The 21,289-nt window shown below is 42.1% G+C and overlaps 3 protein-coding genes across 3 annotated transcripts; 2 read left to right on the plus strand and 1 right to left on the minus strand.

The window, feature by feature from the left end:
• The first annotated feature begins 265 nt into the window (after positions 1-265).
• Positions 266-2,516, plus strand: lg12h22orf39 (linkage group 12 C22orf39 homolog). Its single transcript, XM_086314939.1, has 3 exons — positions 266-365; positions 1,426-1,593; positions 1,692-2,516. Exons 1-3 carry the CDS (start codon positions 333-335, stop codon positions 1,821-1,823), a joined length of 333 nt encoding a protein of 110 aa, XP_086171065.1. The 5' UTR covers positions 266-332; the 3' UTR covers positions 1,824-2,516.
• On the minus strand, positions 2,384-5,545 carry mrpl40 (mitochondrial ribosomal protein L40). Its single transcript, XM_086314938.1, has 5 exons — positions 5,367-5,545; positions 4,324-4,407; positions 3,975-4,130; positions 2,905-2,986; positions 2,384-2,788 (listed from the first exon to the last, which is right to left on the minus strand). Exons 1-5 carry the CDS (start codon positions 5,426-5,428, stop codon positions 2,561-2,563), a joined length of 612 nt encoding a protein of 203 aa, XP_086171064.1. The 5' UTR covers positions 5,429-5,545; the 3' UTR covers positions 2,384-2,560.
• Positions 5,546-5,745: 200 nt separating this feature from the next.
• On the plus strand, positions 5,746-13,366 carry acaa2 (acetyl-CoA acyltransferase 2). Its single transcript, XM_086314936.1, has 10 exons — positions 5,746-5,896; positions 9,032-9,198; positions 9,294-9,422; positions 10,653-10,769; positions 10,863-11,010; positions 11,119-11,294; positions 11,557-11,686; positions 11,781-11,851; positions 12,516-12,670; positions 12,769-13,366. The coding sequence occupies exons 1-10, from the start codon at positions 5,881-5,883 to the stop codon at positions 12,848-12,850; spliced, it is 1,191 nt and encodes a 396-aa protein (XP_086171062.1). The 5' UTR covers positions 5,746-5,880; the 3' UTR covers positions 12,851-13,366.
• The last annotated feature ends 7,923 nt before the right edge of the window (positions 13,367-21,289 follow it).

The following is a 21,289-nucleotide window of genomic DNA, read 5'->3' on the forward strand; positions in this document are numbered from 1 at the left end:
TTGGAATTGGTGAGTTTACATAAATGTGTAAAATAATGAATGGTTGAGCTCTCAATCAGCAAAAGTACCTACAAATTCAGATTTGAGAAAACCAACATTTTTATCGTTTCAGAAAAAATATTGTTGCAAATAATATATACTTTTAGTTCCAGTAAAAGCAGAATATCTTTAAACAAACTGTGAATTCACAATGACGTTCTTCAGCCATGCACACATTTTTTCGTTTTGATGCTTTGTGGCCTCGTATAAGTGATACAGAAATGTGCCAAGAGCTTTTGTTGTGAAAAATAAAACCGGAAGAAGTACAGTTGCTAAAGCTGTCGCAGCTAGCGATGGACAGGGCTGTGGGAGAAATCGCATGGAGGGTAATTAAACCAGATATTAGGTTATTAATTTCGTTAATGATAACTTTTCCTTAGTTAATTTGATTAGCCTTGTTTATGAGAAGACTCAAAATAATCAAAGTCAAATCCTGATGACGTAGGTCGCAAGGTGATTAGCTTTAGATGCTAAACCGCAAATGTACCCTTCTGTACCATCTAGCAAAGTCAGACAAAGAAGATCCGAGGAGGCGACGTATATTTTTTTGATTCACGAAATGCACTAATATCTGGGCTTGCTGATCAAATTTAAAAACAGCATGTGTGTAGTTGGAAAGTCAAATGAGCCACTGACCAAACTGAGGGTCAGCCCATTCTTAATACGACCGCAGAGAGGCGCTGTTTAAATGTTGAACACTTCAGAGACTCAGGTTAAAACTCACCGGCCATTATATTGGGAACGTCATGCTTGTACTGGGTTGGACTCTCTTTGCCTTCGGACCTGCGTTAACACTTCGTGGCTCAGATTCAACAAGGTGTTGAAAACATTCTTTAGAGATTTCCAGTTTGGCACGACAGCATCACTCAGTTGCTGCTGACAGAGATGTGAGACGAACATCAATAAACTGCTCACCATAGCAGCCAAATGTTGCTGTAGAAATTTGAACTCATCAGATCAGGCAGTGTTTTTCCAGTTCTCTTTTGCGCTGCATAGGTGAACCTGTGCAAACTGTAGCCTCAGTTTCCTGTTCTTGGGGAGCGGCACTCAGTGTGGTCTTCTGTTGCTTCAAGGTTTGACATGCCGTGAATTTAGAGATGGTCTTCTGCATATCTTGGTGGTACTTTTGATAGTCACTGTTGATTTCCTGTCAGTTCGAGTCAGTGTGGCTATTCTCCTTTGACGTCAACAAGGTATTTTTGCTTAGAGAACTGCCCCTCACTGTATATTTCCTCCTTTTCAGTTGCTGCCAGTTGATTGGCTGATTATTTTATTAATAACAAGTAGTTAGACAGGCGTACCCAACAAAGTGTCTGATGTCAGTCACCAGAATCCCAACAGAAGTTTAAAATTTTATTCTGATTTTTGTTTGCTTTGTCGCCACAGCCACCACGGGCATGTGAAGACTACTGGAGCGAGTTTAGACACTGCAAAAGTTTTAAAAACTGGTTTCACCACTACTACACTTACGGTACCGTGCCATCCTGCCAGCAGTGGAAAGAGGACTACCATAACTGCAGAGAGTGGGAGAAACACAGAGGCACCGAGGCTAAGGTGGAACAGCAAGAAATTAAAATTTTAAAGTCCTAAACGGGTGACCTCTGTGATCCGCTCCAGGCTGTATAAATACACTCACTCTGTCTGTCTTGCAGGAGGCGTTGCGGAGAAGTGAGAAAATCAGAGTGGCAGAGCAAAGAAACTTCATTCCAGTGTGGCAGCTGAGGCAGGAGCCTCCTAGAGACTGGCACGTGCCACTGAACCAGGAGAAGCCTCAGGACTCCTGAACATCGAGTTTTGACAACATGCTTAGTTTCAGTTTAAGAGCCTGGACATTCTCATGATCACGAGATGTCATCAGTTGTATTCAGAGAACTGCTGTATGTAAAATGATATATATACAGTATGTCTAACAATGCTGGCAGCAGCTAGTGCTCAGCGATAAGGATTAGCTGTTTTATCAGTAAATATGATCCGTTTCCAGACAGGCTGGTGTCTCATAGGTACTAATTCTGCAAAGCTTGTGTAAACTTAAGCACAAAGACCGACTGCACTCAGAGAAAATTAGCTCTATATTATCCTTATGTTGACAGAATATATAGTCAGTACAGGTAATCAGTGATCTGCTTCATTCTCCTTGAAAAAGGTGAAGAGCCAGGTGTTTGCATGGTACCTGTAGGCCTATCTGTATTTGTCAGCTGCTCAGCAAATGAATTGACTTTAAGAAAGGTTAATGATGTAGGTATATGGGATGTTTAATCCTACTGAAAAATCGAGATGACAGAATTCAGAGTTGTGTAGCAGTTTTCTGCCTTATAACATGACATGTTCAAAAAGATTCTGAACACTGGATCAATAAAAAGATTTATTCCATTATTATAGACAAATATTAACGTGACACAAACTCACTGTAACTCTCACACAATGAATGACAATGAAGGAATAAAGACAGTGTGCTTAAAAGCTGCATTTTTGCTTAGTGAATAACAGACACACTAAACTACACACAGCTATTCCTCATTTATCACTGCGTGTAAACTTTAGTGATATCGTTGTATTTCCCATCAGGGGCGTCATAATTGGGTATTGCTGGCGTATATGCGGGACCTTCGTGAACAAAGGGAATAAGAAGCGGGTCAGGCTTCAGCGCTGCCCGGTACAGCTCCTCGGACTCCAGCTTCAGCTCCTCCAGTGCCTCCCTCTGTGCTTCCAAAGCCAGTTCAACAGCTTCCACTTCAGCCATGTGCTGCTTCTGCAAGAACAGCAGACAGATACAACCCACTAAGTGCATGAGATGTAGAGCTGGGGTCAGATGTAACATTTTCCATAAAAGCTTTAGTGACGTAGGTGCGATAGGTAAGTGGTAACCTGTTTGTATCGACACCACTCCTTCAGCAGCAGGGCTCGACCCTCACTTTCTTCAAATGACAGCCTTGGAGCAGTGCGTTCCCTTAGACAGAGAATTATGAACATCAATTTAAAGGACTTAAAAGCCCTATATCCAAGAAAGGTATTCAAATGAGCAATTTAAAAGTTTCAAAGCTGTTTTAACGTCCCAGAGCTTCACTGCAAAAAGACTGATAAAACCAACAACACATCAGATAACAATCACGTCTCAGAACTTCAGCCACCTTTTGCAAAGGCAATTTCTCTGCGAAAATGAGCTGTGGCTGAGGTGGTCGAACTGGTCATCTAGCAAAGCAGGCAAAGAAGTCTGTGATTCCTCCTGCCAGCAAAATGTTCTTGGCAAATTGCCCCTAATGCACCTATTGGAGTGTGTACGAATGATGAAAAATGCTTCGGGGTAGATAAAACTGCGTCTGATGGGTTAAATGAGACTTGTAGAATTGTAGTATAGTAGTATTTACATTATCTTGACATAAATAAGGTTTGTGTTAACACTCCTGGGGCATTATTGTCAAATCCATTCTTGACCAGTGAGATGTCATGAATAATAAAAATTCAAAAAAAGCACACAATAAGTGCTTTTGACTTTCTTTTTTTTCCATTTGTTTGTGTGATCCAACAAAGCTGATTTTAACACATGATATTAAAATAGTTCTTAACTCTGATGTGGAAAACAGAGTTGACATCAGCTCAGATTTTCTTCATTGGCTGTGGAGGACAGCGTTCTCAAAGGACGCCGTGGGCTGAGCCACGACACATTAATTTTACACCTTGGACTTATAGAGCTGCTTGATCTGTTGCCTGTTTATTTAGGAATAAAAACACATTTCTTTTCCCATCCATTGGTCTTAAAAAATGCCTCTGCATGCTTATGATGATCCATACCTGCCCAGTAGCTTTAGTTCATTTGCTGACAAGAAGAAATTTGAATGTGTGTTATCACACTGAGCACTATACATTAATGTTTCAATACAAATTTGACCTCATTATTTCAAACGACATTTATGCACATAGACTGAAATGAGCTCCACCTTGTTTCATCCAAGCATTTGGTTGGAGTGATGAAGTCCTCTATGGGTATAAGCTCTGGTGGAACTTTCTCCAGTTTCTTCAGCTTCTTTTTCAGACGCTCTCTCAACATCTGTTCCCTTCTCGGGTCCACTTTCTTCTTCTTTTTTGGCTCAGCTCTTGAATAACACAGATCAAACCTCTATGTTAATATATTCAGCCACAAGATAGAGCTTGCTGAGAAATACTGTTAGCACCACGAACCACCATAACATTGGTGGACTAAGTTGTTCAATTTAAAATATTGATGAAATGACAATTGTGGTAAACCTCGGTCATGACTTGGTTTGTGAGCCTGAGCCTGAATCATACCTCAGTGGAGCAGATGTCTTCAGGGTCATCACTGGTGCAAACCAAGGACTCTGTACAAGATGGTGATGTTCTCCGTACAGAGAGCTGCAAAATAGAGTACAGGTCATTTCTCAAGTTCTCATTTCTCTCAAGTTTGTGTATTCTTTGAAGAAGACAGTCTTAAGAGTGCTACTTTTTTCTTTTACTCCCAGTAAAAATCTTAACATCTTCATCTCTGCCACCTTCGGCTCAGTCGCCTGTCTTTTTATTGGTGCCACCCTCTAACTACCATCTTGTAAACTTTCCCTTTCACTTCTGTCACAAATCACCCCTGATGCTCATCGCCACTCTGCCTGCACTGTCTTCTTTATCTCTTTTGTGCACTGTCATTTGCTTTGGATGTTTAACCCCAGGTATTTAACCATCCACCGTCACAATTTTTGGCTCCTTTCAGCATCACGAGCACAGCTGTCTGTCTCTCACGTGTTCTGTCTTGCTTTTGACTTTCATTTCTCATCTATCAAAGCATACATTCACCTCTCCAGGCTCTCTACTTTTGGTACAGATCACAATATCGTCTGGAAATATTATGGTCCACAGAGACTACTCACTGATCTAATCTGTCCATCTTCATTGCAAACAAGAAGGGGCACAGAGCAGATCCCTGAAGCTGATCCAGGTCCAACCCATCTGTCACTCCTACCGCACACTTCACCACTGCTTCTCTGTCCTCATGCATGTCCTGCACCACCCTCATACTTCTCTTGGCACCCCATCATATGCTTTATCTAGATGCACAAGTGCACAGTTCAACTCCTTCTGACCTTCTCTATACTTCTCCATCAACAGGCTCAAAGCAAACATCGCATCTGTACTCTTTCTCAGCATGAAACCATACTCTCAACAACTACATCCCTCTGTAGTCACAACAGCTCTGCTCATCACCCTTGTTATTGAAAATCGCTATAAGCACACTTCTTCTCCATTAAAGCACCGAATAACCTTAGCTATATTAGCTCCACGCAGCTAACGCACTTCGTTCACATCGTACATCAATCACTCACCTCGACGGCATGGCCTGCCGCGATAAAACCCTGCAAAGACATCGCGAAAGAGCCAAAGACATGTTTTAATTACGTTTCTGTTTCCTCCTTTAACTCAGTTTTGGGTCCAGGACAACAAAAATTCACATGTCGTCCCCTGGAGTGACAGCCCCCCCCACACACGTCGCTGAAAGATGACGTTTCAAACAAGCGGCCGCACACTTCAACGTGCGCACTTTCGCTTATTTAAAAATCCTGGAAATAAAATCAAAGACAGATATTGGGTATATTATAATCCGTTAATATATTACTTAATAAAACAATAAGATAAACAGTAAAAAAAAATAGTAACATTGCGTTGTGTAGATATTTATGTGTAGATATTTTGTTGAATCTTCATGGAGGAGTAAAACGTTACCGGGCTGCAGTATTTGGGGGAAAGGTCACAGTGGTCCGAGGCTTTTATATGCTCCACGCAGCGAGATATCAGCCTAAAACTTTGATCCGGTCATCGCTGGATTGTTGAGTCTGCGCCATGGCACTTCTCAGAGGTAAACAAACACCATTCATTTCATTTCAGCAGTAAGACTGCTGGGACGGGATTTTCTGATGGGGCGTTTGAAAGTATCTGGGTCACACTGCTGTGCAACAGTGCTTTAAAAATCTACCTTTTTATTTATTTTATATGCAAAGAAGTCTCGTTTCCACATAATTTAACTGCAATGTAGGCGAAAGGTGACAAGATGGTGGCAGTATTATTTAAACAGCTGCTCCTTGCTGCTACTCAACTCAAAGCTGTAAATATGTATTTGAACATTTAATCAGAAACCTTTCACAACTTTGAGGACACCAGTTTGCTTTTGTTATGCCCACACTTTTTTGGTTTAGAAAATTACAGCTTTCAGCTGTAATATTCATGTGTGCGAATATTATAGCTATAAGTATATGCTATAGCATATGCTGTGATGCATTTACTTAAGCGAAGGTGAAACCGTGCTTTAAATCTGTTTTAATTATATGTTTAATAGATTACAAATATACATTTGTCCCTCATACATTAGTTAATTTGCATTATTGTGTTTCCTGATTTTGCTATTCATATTTCTCCATATTATGTGTTTATATATGATCGAGGACAGAACATCAAAAAAGTTGGGTAACAGTATTTAATTTGAGTTATTCTTCATATGGCAATTACATCATGAATATGGAGTAAATGTTTAAAGAAATTATCTATAAGGACTTTGGATTACTGGTCATTGAGCCATTTTATATGCATCATATCAGCAGCTCCCAACATTTTTTTCCCCATCTTACATGCACAGCCATTCAATCACTCCCTTGAGTTATTATTCCGTTTAAACACTAAGTAATTATCCACAAAAGTATTGCTAACCAAAGAGTTTCAACAGCTTGTCACTACTGTTGTCTAATGAATCACTTATGCAGTCCTCTTTAATACTTTCTGCTGCAAATTCATTACGTTTAGTTTATGTTTAACTTTTCTGCTTAAACCTATCAATTTAAAAAATGTAAACAAAATGACTAGTCAGAAAAGCTTTATAGTGGATTTATAAATAAATACAATTTTATTGATTCACAAATCTCTGCGCTCTTCTGTGAGTTTGGTCCAGTGCCCCCATTCAGAGTGGAGGGAACATATTACTCAACATTAAACAGACTCCAGCTGTATGCGTCAGGTGTTACTATAATATTTGCAAACTCGATTCCAGGTCAAAGCATCCTGCGTTTCCTGACACGTAGCAGACATTAGTCGATAGTTCAGTGTCCCTCTAAAACTGAAAAAGGTCCCTCAGTGCAACATTTCAAAATAGAGATCATTCCTATTAAGGTACTGTGAACTTTAAACCAATTTTTTTTCCCTCTCAAAAATGTTGCTGTGACTTTCAGATAAATTTTTGGCAGATTATCAATCAGGCCCCAAATGCAGAAACAGGGAATTTAAAAAAAGAAAAACAAAGAATTGCCAAAGTAGCTCCTGAAAACCTGCTTCAGATTAGAGGACAGGTATGAAATGAAATGGCATCACTATTCCTGGAAGATTTCTCAGATCCCTGTGTGCAGATGGGTCTAAATTCCGAGTTTCAGTTTATTCCAAATTTGAATTCTGTTTAAATTTACTCTTTACTTGCTTTCAGACTGTTAAAACCTCACCCGGGCTCCAGCTGTAATAAGTAAATATTACCTTGAATTAATGTTTCAGAGACAGTTTTAGATTTTCTTTCAGCTGCTGCTTCAGAGGCATTTAGTCTGAGAGCAAGTTAAAATGAAAGAAACAGAATTCAAACGTAGGCTTTCTCTAGATACAAATTTGAAATGCACTTAGCAAGTAGGCGACAAATAGGCGAACTGTTTTAGAATCATTCATTACTATAAAACAAATGTTCTACATGCAAGAATAAGTTACCAGCAGCCAACATGAAGAAATAACAAAGTTGCATCTAATAATTTATATTTCTTACTGATCCACATGGAAATGGATCACATCTTGGAGAAGCTCGCGGCTCTCCAACGGGAGATTGAGAGACCAGTGTTGGACTGTTAGAACAGCTTTGAAATTCATATGAGTTGTTCGCACTAAAGTAAAAACCACCATCACTTCATGCAGATACCCCTTTGGCGCCAGCTGCGGTCTCAAGGCTGGAGCTGAACAACAACACCTTGATAACGACTGTGTTTAGACTGTTCTTCCCATTCTATGCAAGGCCACCTGGGTTGGCTGGTAGACTGTTTACTTAACCTGGCAGGGCGAAGGACACTGTGTCAGCTGAACTCTGGACACGCACACACATACATATACACTGATGTGCACACACTCATCCCCCTCCCTTTCCAAACGCCTTCGACGCTTGTTCCCTCCTGGGGAACACGGCGGGTCTGAGCCCGCGCTGGAATGGTAGCGTTGGACAGGATGGCTGCTGTGTTTGCTTCGGATTACTCCTCACCCCCCACCCGACCCTGTGACTTGTCACGTGTTCCACAATGTTGTGCTGTGGACATTTATGTGCTTTTATGTGCAGAGGAGTTTTTTTGCTTCCTGTTCTCATGCTGTCCTCCCAGGAGCCCAGCATGAGTAGAGGTCTCTTTTTTTCCTCTTGTACTTTCCCATTGTAGTGTATATTTCAGTGTTTTTTCTGTAACACTACTGATCTCCGACCTGTATCCCCATGTGATGTCTGTGTTGTGTGTGTAAGGTCGGGGCGGGGGGTCCCATTTCACTGCAGGGCAACCTGCACGTGGTGAATAAAGCCTTGATTGATTTATTGATTGATTGAAACAGAAGGACCAGGTTTCAGGAATGATGAGCAGCAAATAGAAACACGGGGAAGACCATGGCTACATGTACTCATCATAAAACTAAACATCAGAAAATACAAATAACAAATCCATACACAGCAATGAAGCAATAAATCAAAGTCACTGTCAGGAAATAAAAAACAGAAACATTATAGGAGAAAACCTAAACAGGAACTTTAATTTGAATACATCAACAAAGAATTGAAAACAAGAAATCAGGCGCAGCTTTATTTCAACACCCTGTAAATCATGTCGCTTTAGTGCTAATTATCCCTTCACAAATCTTCTCTCTCTGTTCGTGCTACAATCTGGCTGTAGCTCAGTGGTGGGTGGTGTTAACTCCAAACTAAAATGCTCTTTTTTCCTAGGTGTATTTATTGTAGCTGCCAAGCGTACTCCATTTGGTACCTATGGTGGAGTACTGAAGGATCACAGTGCAACAGACTTGGCTGAACATGCAGCCAAAGCTGCCCTCGCTGCAGGGGGTGTGGTCCCAGAGCTTGTAAACAGCATCATCATGGGAAATGTCATGCAGGTACTGATCACACATACAACACTGAAAGGATTCATTATAAATGATCTGACTATTGTATCTTACATTTTGTTTCTGATCCATTTCCCTACGTTCAGAGCTCAGCTGATGCACCCTACATTGCTCGTCATGTGGGTCTGAGGTGTGGCGTACCCATCCCAGTGCCCGCTCTCACCGTGAACAGACTGTGTGGATCTGGTTTCCAGTCCATCATTAATGGCGCTCAGGTAAGCACTAAACTAACGAAAATAAATCTATCAGACCCATAAAAGAGGAATTAGCCAAAGCAGAAAACAGTGTATTGAATGTTTTCCTATCAACATACAAACAAGGAAATTGATTTTAAAAAGTAATAACAGTGACACTACGAAGACAAACGGGAAAGTGAAGCCAAAATAGCAGAAGAATGGAAAGGTCAGAGTGGAAAACTGCAGTTTCACGTATGTGGACGGAATTTGGGTGGAAAAATGCAAAGTTTTTTTAATTACAGAAAGACATTAAGGTGTAGGAACAAATTGTTGGAGGTTTGGTGGATCATCAGTAGCTTATCATTACCATTTCCTTTGGGAATGTCCAGAACTTTAAAACTATTTTGGAGTGAAATCCACAAACATTTGAGTGCTGGTTGACGTGGTGAGTTAGTGAGATCCTCAGTACAGGACATTCAAACTAAGGAAGAGAAATACTTAATGAGAGTACTACTTTTTGCGGGGAAAAGAAGCTCTGCAGCTTCTCTGTAAGGAGAAGAGTGAGTAAGATAAAGCAAAATGTAAGAGGTGGTTTCACATCAGCCCGGTTTTATGATAACTCCAGGAATCTATCGTATACGTTTCTTACTAGGAGTAGAGATAAGTGAAGTTGGAGGGTGGGGCACTGGTTGTGGACAGGCAGGTAACACGAGATGGAAAGGAATCCTTGTGGTGAATGCTTGTTTGAAGGTAGCAGGTGAGCAAGCTTAGGGAAGCCTTTTATTCAGCACACAATCACAGAGACACAGAGTTGAGAACACTGGAAAAACTCAGTAGGCATAACCAAAAACAAGCCTGTCTACTACTTTATGATGGCAAACATTTCAGGTGCCCCTTAAATACCAGCCACTGATGAGACCAATGAGCCACTGGTGTGCTCAGTGAGCAGCAGGAACCCGTGCTCTACCCATAGGGCACAGCCTGCATAACCCATCCAAGACCAGAGAAAGACAGAAACGACCCAAAAACAACAACCCAGTGCTGCACTATGACAACTGAAATTCATTGGATGAATTATATGCTGATGTATTTTCGTTCTGTACTGTATCTCCCCAAATGAAAAGGAAGATTAAAAGTTTCTGATCTTTTCCTGTCATGTATATAAGTGGAAAGTAATTGAAGTGATATTTTTAAGTCAGCAATGTGTGCAAAAACCATCAGTAAAATGATCATTATGTATCTTACCCCTGTTCCCCTTTGTGTTTGTAGGAGATTTGTCTCAGGGATTCAGAGGTGGTCCTGTGTGGAGGTTCAGAGAGTATGAGCCAGGCTCCCTATGCTGTCCGTAACATCCGATTTGGTACAAAGTTTGGCGTCGATCTGAAGGTTGGTAGATCAGATCTGTGAACACTTGATATAAATGTACATCACCATAACTACAATGATTTGGTATTAAACCTGCCTTCATCTGCCTACCAGCTAGAGGATACCTTGTGGGCGGGGCTGACTGACCTGCATATTAAAACCCCGATGGGCATCACAGCAGAAAACCTGGCAGAGAAATACCAGATCACCCGAGAGGACTGTGACAACTACGCACATAAGACTCAACAAAGGTGGAAGGCAGGTAAGGCAGACCCTGTTTTTTGATTTCTTTTCATGGTCTGCCTTTTAATTCACCCTCATACTCAGTTACTGTTTTAAACTCTAAGCTTTTACTGCTTTCTGTTTACAGCTCATGAGGGTGGTTATTTCACAGCAGAAATTGCTCCCATTGAGGTGAAAGCTAAGAAAGGCAAAGTGCCCATGACTCATGATGAGCACCCTCGGCCTCAGACCACTCTGGAACAGATGGCCAAACTACCTCCTGTCTTTAAGAAGGGAGGAACCGTTACTGCTGCTAACGCTTCAGTGAGTTTATGCTAGAGGTGCCGACTGTTCTCAACAATCTGACATGATCGGGTTTTCTTAGTCTAAGTAAGACGGTCCGTGGTCACTGGGAAAAACAGACCACCTTTTTTTTTTTTTAATGCATTCGAGTCCCTTTTGTATTGTGTGATATCACTCCAGCATGTTTTTGTACACTCACACTTAAAATACATTTAAATATAGTTCATTATAAATTTTATCCAACCTCCTCTTTCCTGGTTGTACCTATTATTTCTATCCCCAGGGTGTATCTGATGGTGCTGCTGCTTTGGTGATTTCAAGTGAGGATGCTCTGAAGGAACACAAGCTCACTCCTCTGGCCAGAATTGTGGCCTATCACGTGTCAGGCTGTGACCCAAGCATTATGGGAATAGGTTAGCAACACTGCTCTCTTAAAGGTATAATCTGGGCACCTTTGGATTAAAAGTAATGATTACCTAACCTTTCTTTTTACTTTATTTATTTTAGGTCCTGTTCCAGCAATCACGGGAGCACTTAAGAAAGCTGGTCTGACTCTCAAAGACATGGATCTTGCGGAGGTTTGTTCCCATACAGTGAAACAAATACTTACATGCTTTTTTGTCATATACAAAGCAGTAATGCAACAGCTTAAAAATACTCCATTATAATTAATTAAGGAAACTGAAAATAATATGTTGGTGAAAGTGCACACAGCTGTTTTTGCCTGCTTCCTTATTGACAAGAGGTCACCAGCACATGTTTGATTTGTGTCCTTCCTGCCGCAGCCACAAAGAGATCTGTGTCTCTTCCTGGGTTTGAACCAGAATCTTTCATTTGTTAGGCAAATATATAAACCACTATTATGAGTAAAATTTACATAAAAACAGTTAGGCCCGTATGTATTTGGGCAGTCACATATTCTTTGTAGTTTTGCCTTTGTACAATGGATTTGAAATCAAACCATTAAGTTGTGATTAAATGTTGACATTAGACATTGAGCTATAAAACCCCACATAATCCCACACTTTCAGAGGCTTGAAATTCATTGGACAAACTAACATCATTTAAACTAATTATTATTTTTTTAATACTCAAATATTACTTTAATAATTTAATATTAATATTTTTTAATACTTGAAAGTTGCTTTTTTAAAATATAACAGCAACCAGCCTGTTGTGATTTATGGTGTTTGTGATTTATTTAGGAAGTGAATACTCAGGTGTTTTTGTTGTTTTGCACAGGTCAATGAGGCTTTTGCTTCTCAGTATCTGGCTGTTTCCAAGGCTCTAGGACTCGACCCGGAGAAAAGCAATGTTAACGGTGGAGCTATTGCCATCGGACATCCTCTCGGTTCTTCTGGAGCTCGCATCACTGCTCACCTGGTGCATGAGCTCAGGTAGCGTTGTCATTTAATGGTGCACGGTATCTTATATAATGAGAAGTGTTCTGCACATTATTTAAAGTGACTTTGAATAATTATTTACTTTCTGACAGGCGGCGAGGAGGCAAGTATGCCATCGGGTCTGCCTGTATTGGCGGTGGTCAGGGTATTGCCATCATCATTGAAAAATGCTGAGAGAAGAACCTGCCAGCTGTTAGGTTTCCTGCAGAAGAATGACCTACACTCAATCACACAGTCCGCTAATTCTAAATAAAATGCAAATGATACATTGTAAAAGGGATATTTTCCCACATTTTCACATCAGAACATGTGCGCTAAATGTTTCAGTCTTGAGTTGGCTTGGAAGTCCAGTAAAGACTGAATGCTAATTGCTCACTGACATGCCTGTTCCTGTTTCACAAAAGTGCAAAAGACTTTTCAAGCATGTGCCTAAAATGATGGTACAGTGTGTAGCATATAATAACAGTGAAGTTTGTGGTAGGACAGAGTGAGACTTGATGGAATTTGCCTTAATAGCAGAGAGATTGAGAACATGTTAAGTTTTAATGCTAGAAAATTACCTGTGATGGCTCCAGCAAAAACTGATTTTGTACTTCTGTGTCAGAGAATCTCAAATTAAAAGAAAGAAAGAAAAAAGATTTGTTTTCATGATCAGTCTTTTATTGCAGCTGCAACTTTTTTTCAAACCCATTTTCCAGCTCTTGAATAAAATATTCTATATGATTTTCTTGGTTAGTTGGTGTCAAGGGCAATGTTCCCTCTAATTTTTCATGTGTCTGAGCGAACACACAAACTCCCTGAGCGGTCCCTTGGACCACTGTGAGCAACAGCAGACGTGTGCACTGTGGTCACGCCAGCATCAAATACATCCAAGTCACATGGTTTATTAAAATAATCAAATTACAGCATTTACATTTAAGTTAGACTACTTTTAATTAACTGATTTAGCCCACTTACAGTGAAAATTAAAAAAAAAATCATGTTCATGACCTGTGTAGTATGTTAACACTATTGGAAGTAAAAATAACTTGGACTCCAATTTTGAAAACGTGTTTTAAAAACAAAAAAAGAAGTTGTACAGCTTTGGTTTTTTTTTGTTTTTATAAAGCTCTGACTGGTATTATGAGTATGAGTCTGTGGTCTGGGAGAGAGTCTGTAACTCTCTGTCTGCAAAATACAGTATATAATGGCCAATGTTGGGCAATTAATTATATAGTTACTTCTTCAAAAAAGTAACTGAGTTTTGCAAAAAACAAAGCTTTTTGCAGCTGTTTAGCTAAAAATGCAGCCGAGGCGGTTTTTTAAATAAACATTTCACACTATTTACTAGAGATGGCACGATACCACTTTTTTATGTCCGATACCGATATCATAAATTTTGATATCTGCCGATACCGATATGAATCCGATATAGTGTGTTTTTTAATCAATAAAACTGTTTTTTTAATATCTTGCTGCATTTTGTATAAGTTCATACTCAAGTTTAAATAAACAACACTAAAGCTATTCTGTTATACCTGTATGTAAAAAGTACAACAAAATATTTCATAGTAATAGCAATACTGATCAATTTAATAAACTTAAACCTACTCCATCCTCCCTATTCTGGTATTTTAAATAGTACTTAGCAGAAATATTAAGCAACCTAACTAATAGGGTTGCAAACTCCCAGCAAAAAAAAATAGGGAACCACCACCCATCCTCCACCTCATGATGCTTAATCGATGTAATCAACTTTAATTTGATGCAGTGTGGGGAAAAAAATGCACAGAAATCAATTATTTTTCAAGAATAATTAAATAGATTCAACATCTTTCTTCTACAGAATTGCAGACTGCACAGATGGTATCTTCCCAAAGAAAAATGTAGTATAGCTTACTAGGGCATATTAGACTTAATAGTTAATATATACAGTAATGGACTTCTATTCATTTTACATCAGAATAAAACTTTGGGTGTAAGATTCAGATAATTATTTATTAAAAGCTAGACATTTTAAATGAGAATAAGAAAGAAAAGTATGTCTTTGTGCCCCCCTTTTCCCTGTTCATGCCCTATCGCCCCCCCTGGCTAAACTTTGCTAGATCCGCCCCTGCACAGTTACCAGCCGTCAGCTGCGTAGAAAAGGATCCTGGTGTAGAAAGTAATATTAATGTCGGAGCTCATAACCGTAGCTCCGACATGCTACGGTTATGAGCCGAGTTGCGCCGTGTTGCAAGTTTTGTGAGGTGCTTTTCTGATATTTAATGGATCAGATTACATTTTTTATTTCTCTCCGATATCCGATCCAGTAATTTAGGTCAGTATCGGACCGATACCGATACGTAATATCGGATCGGTCCATCTCTAATATATACGAATGACAATCGCATCATTGGCTGGACTATGGGATAAGGTGGCATCGTTCTAATCCCATACTGGAGCAGCCAGTCACTTACTGACTCACACTGCAAAACAGAATGAATTGTTAACGTATTTATTTTAATTTCAATTCAGGTTAGATTTTTTTTTGTGCGCAACGCAGATTTTCTGTGCGCAATTGCGGCTTAGGGGGAACATTGGTCAAGGGATTTATGTCCCTACCCTCACCTATGGTCATGAGCTGTAGATAGTGACCAAAAGAATGAGAGTGGAAGCTTCATCTGAAAGCCTCTCCCTTAGAGATAGGGTAAGGAGTTTGGCCATCCGGAAGGGGCACAGAATAGAGCCGCTGCTCCTCCACATCAAAAGGAGACAGTTGTGGTGGTTTGGGCATCTAACAAGGATGCCTCCTGGGTGAATATTCGGGCATGTCCCACTGAGAGGAAGCCTGAGGGCAGACCCAGGAGATGCTGGAGAGATTATATCTTTCAGCTGGTCTGGGAACGCTTTGGTGTTCCCCTGGAGAAACTGGAGGAGGTCCAAGCCTCAGTATTCTACTGTCAGATGTGAAGCCTTCACACTGAAACTGGTTCATGCAACAGGACAAACTACAACAGACTGCCAGAAAAAATCAAGTTGTTGGAATGGTTCAGTAAAAGTACATATGTCCATATGTTAAAGGAGATTCTGCAAACTATTGAATCATGGAATAGCATTATTCAGAACAGACACTGGAAAATCACCAGTCTATAGACCTGTACATGAAGCAAACTGGTAATAGAGTTGCTTTTTATTAAAGTTTTTGAATTTATACAAACACTCCCTTTAGTATGCAGTCTCAGAACACAGCATTATGTACCCCAATTTCACTAGTGGAGAATAGATTTGTAGTCCGTCATATCAATGTAATGGCAGCCATCCTTTGTGAGACATGTTTAGAGTGAAAAAATGCCATTGTTTATATCAACATGCTCTGTTTACAACGTCCACTGACTTTTTTTTTTTGCTACTGAGCATCCTTGAAATACACAAAGAATTAGTTTGTGAAAAATATTTTTCACCTAACTGTACTACCTGCTCTCTCCTTCTTCCTGTTCTTCTACCTCACCACTCAACTAGAATTATATTCACAGGAAAAAAGAAAAATATAATCTTATGATAATTATTATAAGGGCAGGTTAGGGATCCATAATTGATATAAAAAGGTATAAAAGGTATAAACTGATCCATATCAATTTACAGCAATATTCAAACTGAATACTGACCGCTGCTGGACACTGACTTACAAACACTGAAGCCAAATTCAGCCACAAGAGGAATAGAAATGTTTAACTAAAATAATAATAAAGTCAGGCCTTGCTAATAAACTCTAGTGATTTAAGCTACAACAGCATGTTTTGGACCCTATTTAGAGAAAAAAAATAAAATTAAGCAGACGCTTTATAAGTCACAGCAATGCCCCCGCTTTATCAGAACCGTTTGGACTTTTGGTATATTTCAGTTAAAGTGTGTTTTAAATCTGCATCATGGATTTGTGACATTACTTCCTTATTGTCATAGTAGACTATGTGGCAGGCAAGGGTAGGATCCAAGCGCAGGACTCAGAGGCAGGAGAAATAAAAAAAAAAGAGGCAGCTTTCGTGCTGTGATACAAAAATGAGCAATGAGCAGAGAGAGATTGAGGATTTAAATACAGACAGGATAATGAAAGGATGGGCGACAGGTGGGAACACAGGAGGAACAAATCACACATAATAAGACAGGGGAGGCAAAACTGAACATGCAGAACACAGGACGAGACACTGTTAAAATAAAACGAAACACACTGAAAGGTAGACTAAGACACACAGGCTTGACACTGGGGCCAGGGGAGAAACAGACATGGGGACGTGATTGACACTAAATAGACACAAAAGAACCACCAATCACTGAGATGAAAAAAAAAACCAAACAAATGTGAAAACAAGACTGACTAACCACAGGAGGAGACAAGACACTAAGGGAAAGAAACATAAAAATCACAAGGAAGTGAAGACTAACTCAAACATACACTCAACAAAAATATAAACGCAACACCTTTGTTACTGCTCCCATTCCCCATGGGATGGACGTAGAGACCTAAAATTCATTCCAGATACACAATATAACCATCCCTCCCAAACAGTGGTCACAAATCAGTCCAAATGTGTGGTAGTGGGCACATCTGCTATATTGAGATAATCCATCCCACCTCACAGGTGTGCCACATCAGGATGCTGATCTGACATCATGAGTAGTGCACAGGTGTACCTCAGACTGCCCACAACAAAAGGCCACCCTGGAATGTGCAGTTTTGTCTCACAGCAAAATGCCACAGATGCCACAAGCAATGAGGGAGCGTGCAATTGGCATGCTGACAGCAGGAATGTCAACCAGATCTGTCGCCCGTGCATTGAATGTTCATTTCTCAACCATAAGCCGTCTCCACAGGCGTTTCAGAGAATATGGCAGCACATCCAACCGGCCTCACAACCGCAGACCTCGTGTAACCACACCAGCCCAGGACCTCCACATCCAGCAGGTTCACCTCCAAGATCGTCTGAGACCAGCCACCCAGACAGCTGCTGGAACAATTGGTTTGCACAACCAAACAATTTCTGCACAAACTGTCAGAAACCGTCTCAGAGACGCTCAACTGCATGCCCGTCGTCCTCATCGGGGTCTTGACCTGACTCCAGCTCGTCGCCGTAACAGACTTGTGTGGGCAAATGCTCACATTCGATGGCGTCTGGCACGTTGGAGAGGTGTGCGCTTCACGGATGAATCATGGTTCACATTGTTCAGGGCAGATGGCAGCTGAGAATGTCCCAGTTCTTGCATGGCCAGCATACTCACCGGACATGTCACCCATTGAGCATGTTCGGGATGTGCTTGACCGGCGTATACGACAGCGTGTACCAGTTCCCACGAATATCCAACAACCTCGCACAGCCATTGAAGTGGAGTGGACCAACATTCCACAGGCCACAATTGACAATCTGATAGACTCCATGCGACGATGTGTTGCACTGCATGAGGCAAGTGGTCGTCACACCAGATACTGACCGGTTCTGGGTCCCCAGACCCCCAATAGCGCAAAAAACTGCACATTCCAGGGTGGCCTTTTGTTGTGGGCAGTCTGAGGTACACCTGTGCACTACTCATGATGTCAGATCAGCATCCTGATGTGGCACACCTGTGAGGTGGGATGGATTATCTCAATATAGCAGATGTGCCCACTACCACACATTTGGACTGATTTGTGACCACTGTTTGGGAGGGATGGTTATATTGTGTATCTGGAATGAATTTTAGGTCTCTACGTCCATCCCATGGGGAATGGGAGCAGTAACAAAGGTGTTGCGTTTATATTTTTGTTGAGTGTACTTATTAAAAGACTTAAGAGTTATCATGAACCTTGGAAGAACAAAAAAGTTTTCAATATTAAGCAACAAACTCCACAAACTAGAAAACACTGGGTCATAGTATGTTATAGTTTCTTGGAATTTACTGGTGCTTAGACTAGAGTTTGAGATCTTGAAACATTGCTATTCTGCTGTAGTTGGTGCTGGAGTCCATCCATCCATCCATCTTCATCCGCTTTATCCGAGGCCGGGTCGCGGGGGCAGCAGCCTAAGCAAAGAGGCCCAGACCTCCCTCTCCCCAGCCACCTCCTCCAGCTTATCCGGGGGAATACCAAGGCGTTCCCAGGCCAGCCGAGAGATATAATCTCTCCAGCGTGTCCTGGGTCTGCCCCGGGGCCTCCTCCCGGTGGGACATGCCTGGAACACCTCACCCAGGAGGCGCCCAGGGGGCATCCTTGTCAGATGCCCGAACCACCTCAGCTGGCTCCTTTCGATGTGGAGCAGCAGCTGCTCTACTCTGAGCCCCTCCCGGATGGCCGAACTTCTCACCCTATCTCTAAGGGAGAGGCCAGCCACCCTTCGGAGGAAGCTCATTTCTGCTGCTTGTATCCGCGATCTCGTTCTTTCGGTCACTACCCACAGCTCGTGGCCATAGGTGAGGGTAGGGACGTAGATCGACCGGTAAATTGAGAGCTTCGCTTTTACACTCAGCTCCCTCTTCACCACGACGGACCGGTGCAGCGTCCGCATTACTGCAGCTGCAGCCCCAATCCGTCTGTCGATCTCCGGCTCCCTTCTCCCATCACTCGCGAACAAGACCCCGAGATACTTGAACTCCTCCACTTGGGGCAGGAACTCATCCCCGACCCGGAGTGGGCACTCCACCCTTTTCCGGCTGAGAACCATGGCCTCAGATTTGGAGGTGCTGATCCTCATTCCCGCTGCTTCACACTCGGCTGCGAACCGTTCCAGTGCGAGCTGGAGGCCCTCACCTGATGAAGCCAACAGAACCATATCATCCGCAAAAATCAGAGATGAGATTCTGACGCCACCAAAGCGAAAGCCCTCCGCCACTTGGCTGCGCCTAGAAATCCTGTCCATAAAAATTATGAACAGAACCGGAGACAAAGGGCAGCCCTGGCGGAGCCCATCACCCACCGGGAACGAGTCCGACTTATTGCCGACAATGCGAACCAAGCTCTTGCAACGGTTGTATAGGGATCGAATGGCCCGTAGCAATGGGCCAGACACCCCATACTCCCGCAACACCTCCCACAGGACACCCCGAGGGACACGGTCGAATGCCTTCTCCAAGTCCACAAAACACATGTAGACTGGTTGGGCAAACTCCCATGCACCCTCAAGTATCCTCGAGAGGATAAAGAGCTGGTCCAGTGTTCCGCGACCAGGACGAAAACCGCATTGTTCCTCCTGTATCCGAGGTTCGACTAGCAGACGAACTCTCCTTTCCAGCACCCTGGCATAGAACTCCTCCCACACCCTGGCATAGGAGTGTGATCCCCCTGTAGTTGGAACACACCCTCCGGTCCCCCTTCTTAAAGATGGGGACCACCACCCCGGTCTGCCAGTCCACAGGTACTGCCCCTGATCTCCACGCAACATTGCAGAGGGGTGTCAACCAGGACAGCCCTACAACGTCCAGAGCTTTCAGGAACTCGGGGCGGACCTCATCAACACCAGGGGCTCTGCCACCAAGGAGTTGTTTAACTACCTCAGTGACCTCGCCCCCGGAAATTGGCGGGTCATTCCCCTCATCCCCAGACTCTGCTTCCTCCTCGGAAGACGTGTCAGTGGGATTAAGGAGGTCCTCGAAGTATTCCTTCCACTGCCTGACAATTTTCTCAGTCGACGTCAGCAGCGCTCCGCCAGCACTATACACAGTGCAGGTAGAGCACCGCTTTCCCCTCCTGAGACGCCTGACGGTTTGCCAGAATCTCTTCGAGGCAGTCCGAAAGTCTTTTTCCATGGCCTCTCCGAACTCCTCCCACACCCGAGTTTTTGCTTCAGCCACTGCCCGAGCCGCATTCCGCTTGGCCTGTCGATACCTGTCGGCTGCCTCCGGAGTCCCACAGGCTAACCAAGCCCGATAGGACTCCTTCTTCAGCCTGGTGGCTCCCTTCACCTCTGGTGTCCACCATTTGGTTCGGGGATTACCACCATGGCAGGCACCAACCACCTTGCGGCCGCAGCTCAATGCAGCAGCTTCGGCAATGGAGACGCTGAACATGGTCCATTCGGACTCAATGTCCCCAGTCTCCCTCGGAATGCTGTTGAAGCTCTGCCGGAGGTGTGCGTTGAAGATCTCGCGGTGCTGGAGTCCTGCTGCTAAAAACCAGTGTTAGAAGAATAATAAAGCTAGGAACTTAATCCCATAACATCACTGTGGTACAATAAACCATTGCTCATCTGAGACTCTACCAAACATCTACCTCCTTTTTTACTTTGTGTCAGATGGCAGAGGAGACAAAGCTGCCAAGAAGATGTTGAGATTATTTTGTTATCATATGTTACCTTATATATGAGATCAAAGTAGTTGCATTATGATACTGTTGTAGATCATATTATACCCTTAATATAGAGGGGGTGATCAGTATGTAGTTTTAGTTTGCATTAGACCTCTGACTTAAAAGAGTGTGAAAATCATTAGATCTGTTGGATTGACCTGTATTATGTTGAATGTCTTACATTGTTTCAAAGGAGTTGTTAGGATAAAGTATGTTATTTTAATCTCACTGATATCATTTACATGCACTGTTATTATTTCATTATTACTTCATTAGTCTGCATCAGTTTATCAGCAATATATCATTGTATCATTCATCATATCATTCTTAGTAAATCGGCTACA

This window comes from Aulonocara sp. 'chitande type north' Nkhata Bay, linkage group LG12 (assembly GCF_057382095.1).
Source record: "Aulonocara sp. 'chitande type north' Nkhata Bay isolate Kocher_YH1m ecotype deep benthic linkage group LG12, A_spYH_male_GT1.1, whole genome shotgun sequence".
NCBI classification, from domain to species: Eukaryota; Metazoa; Chordata; class Actinopteri; order Cichliformes; family Cichlidae; genus Aulonocara; species Aulonocara sp. 'chitande type north' Nkhata Bay.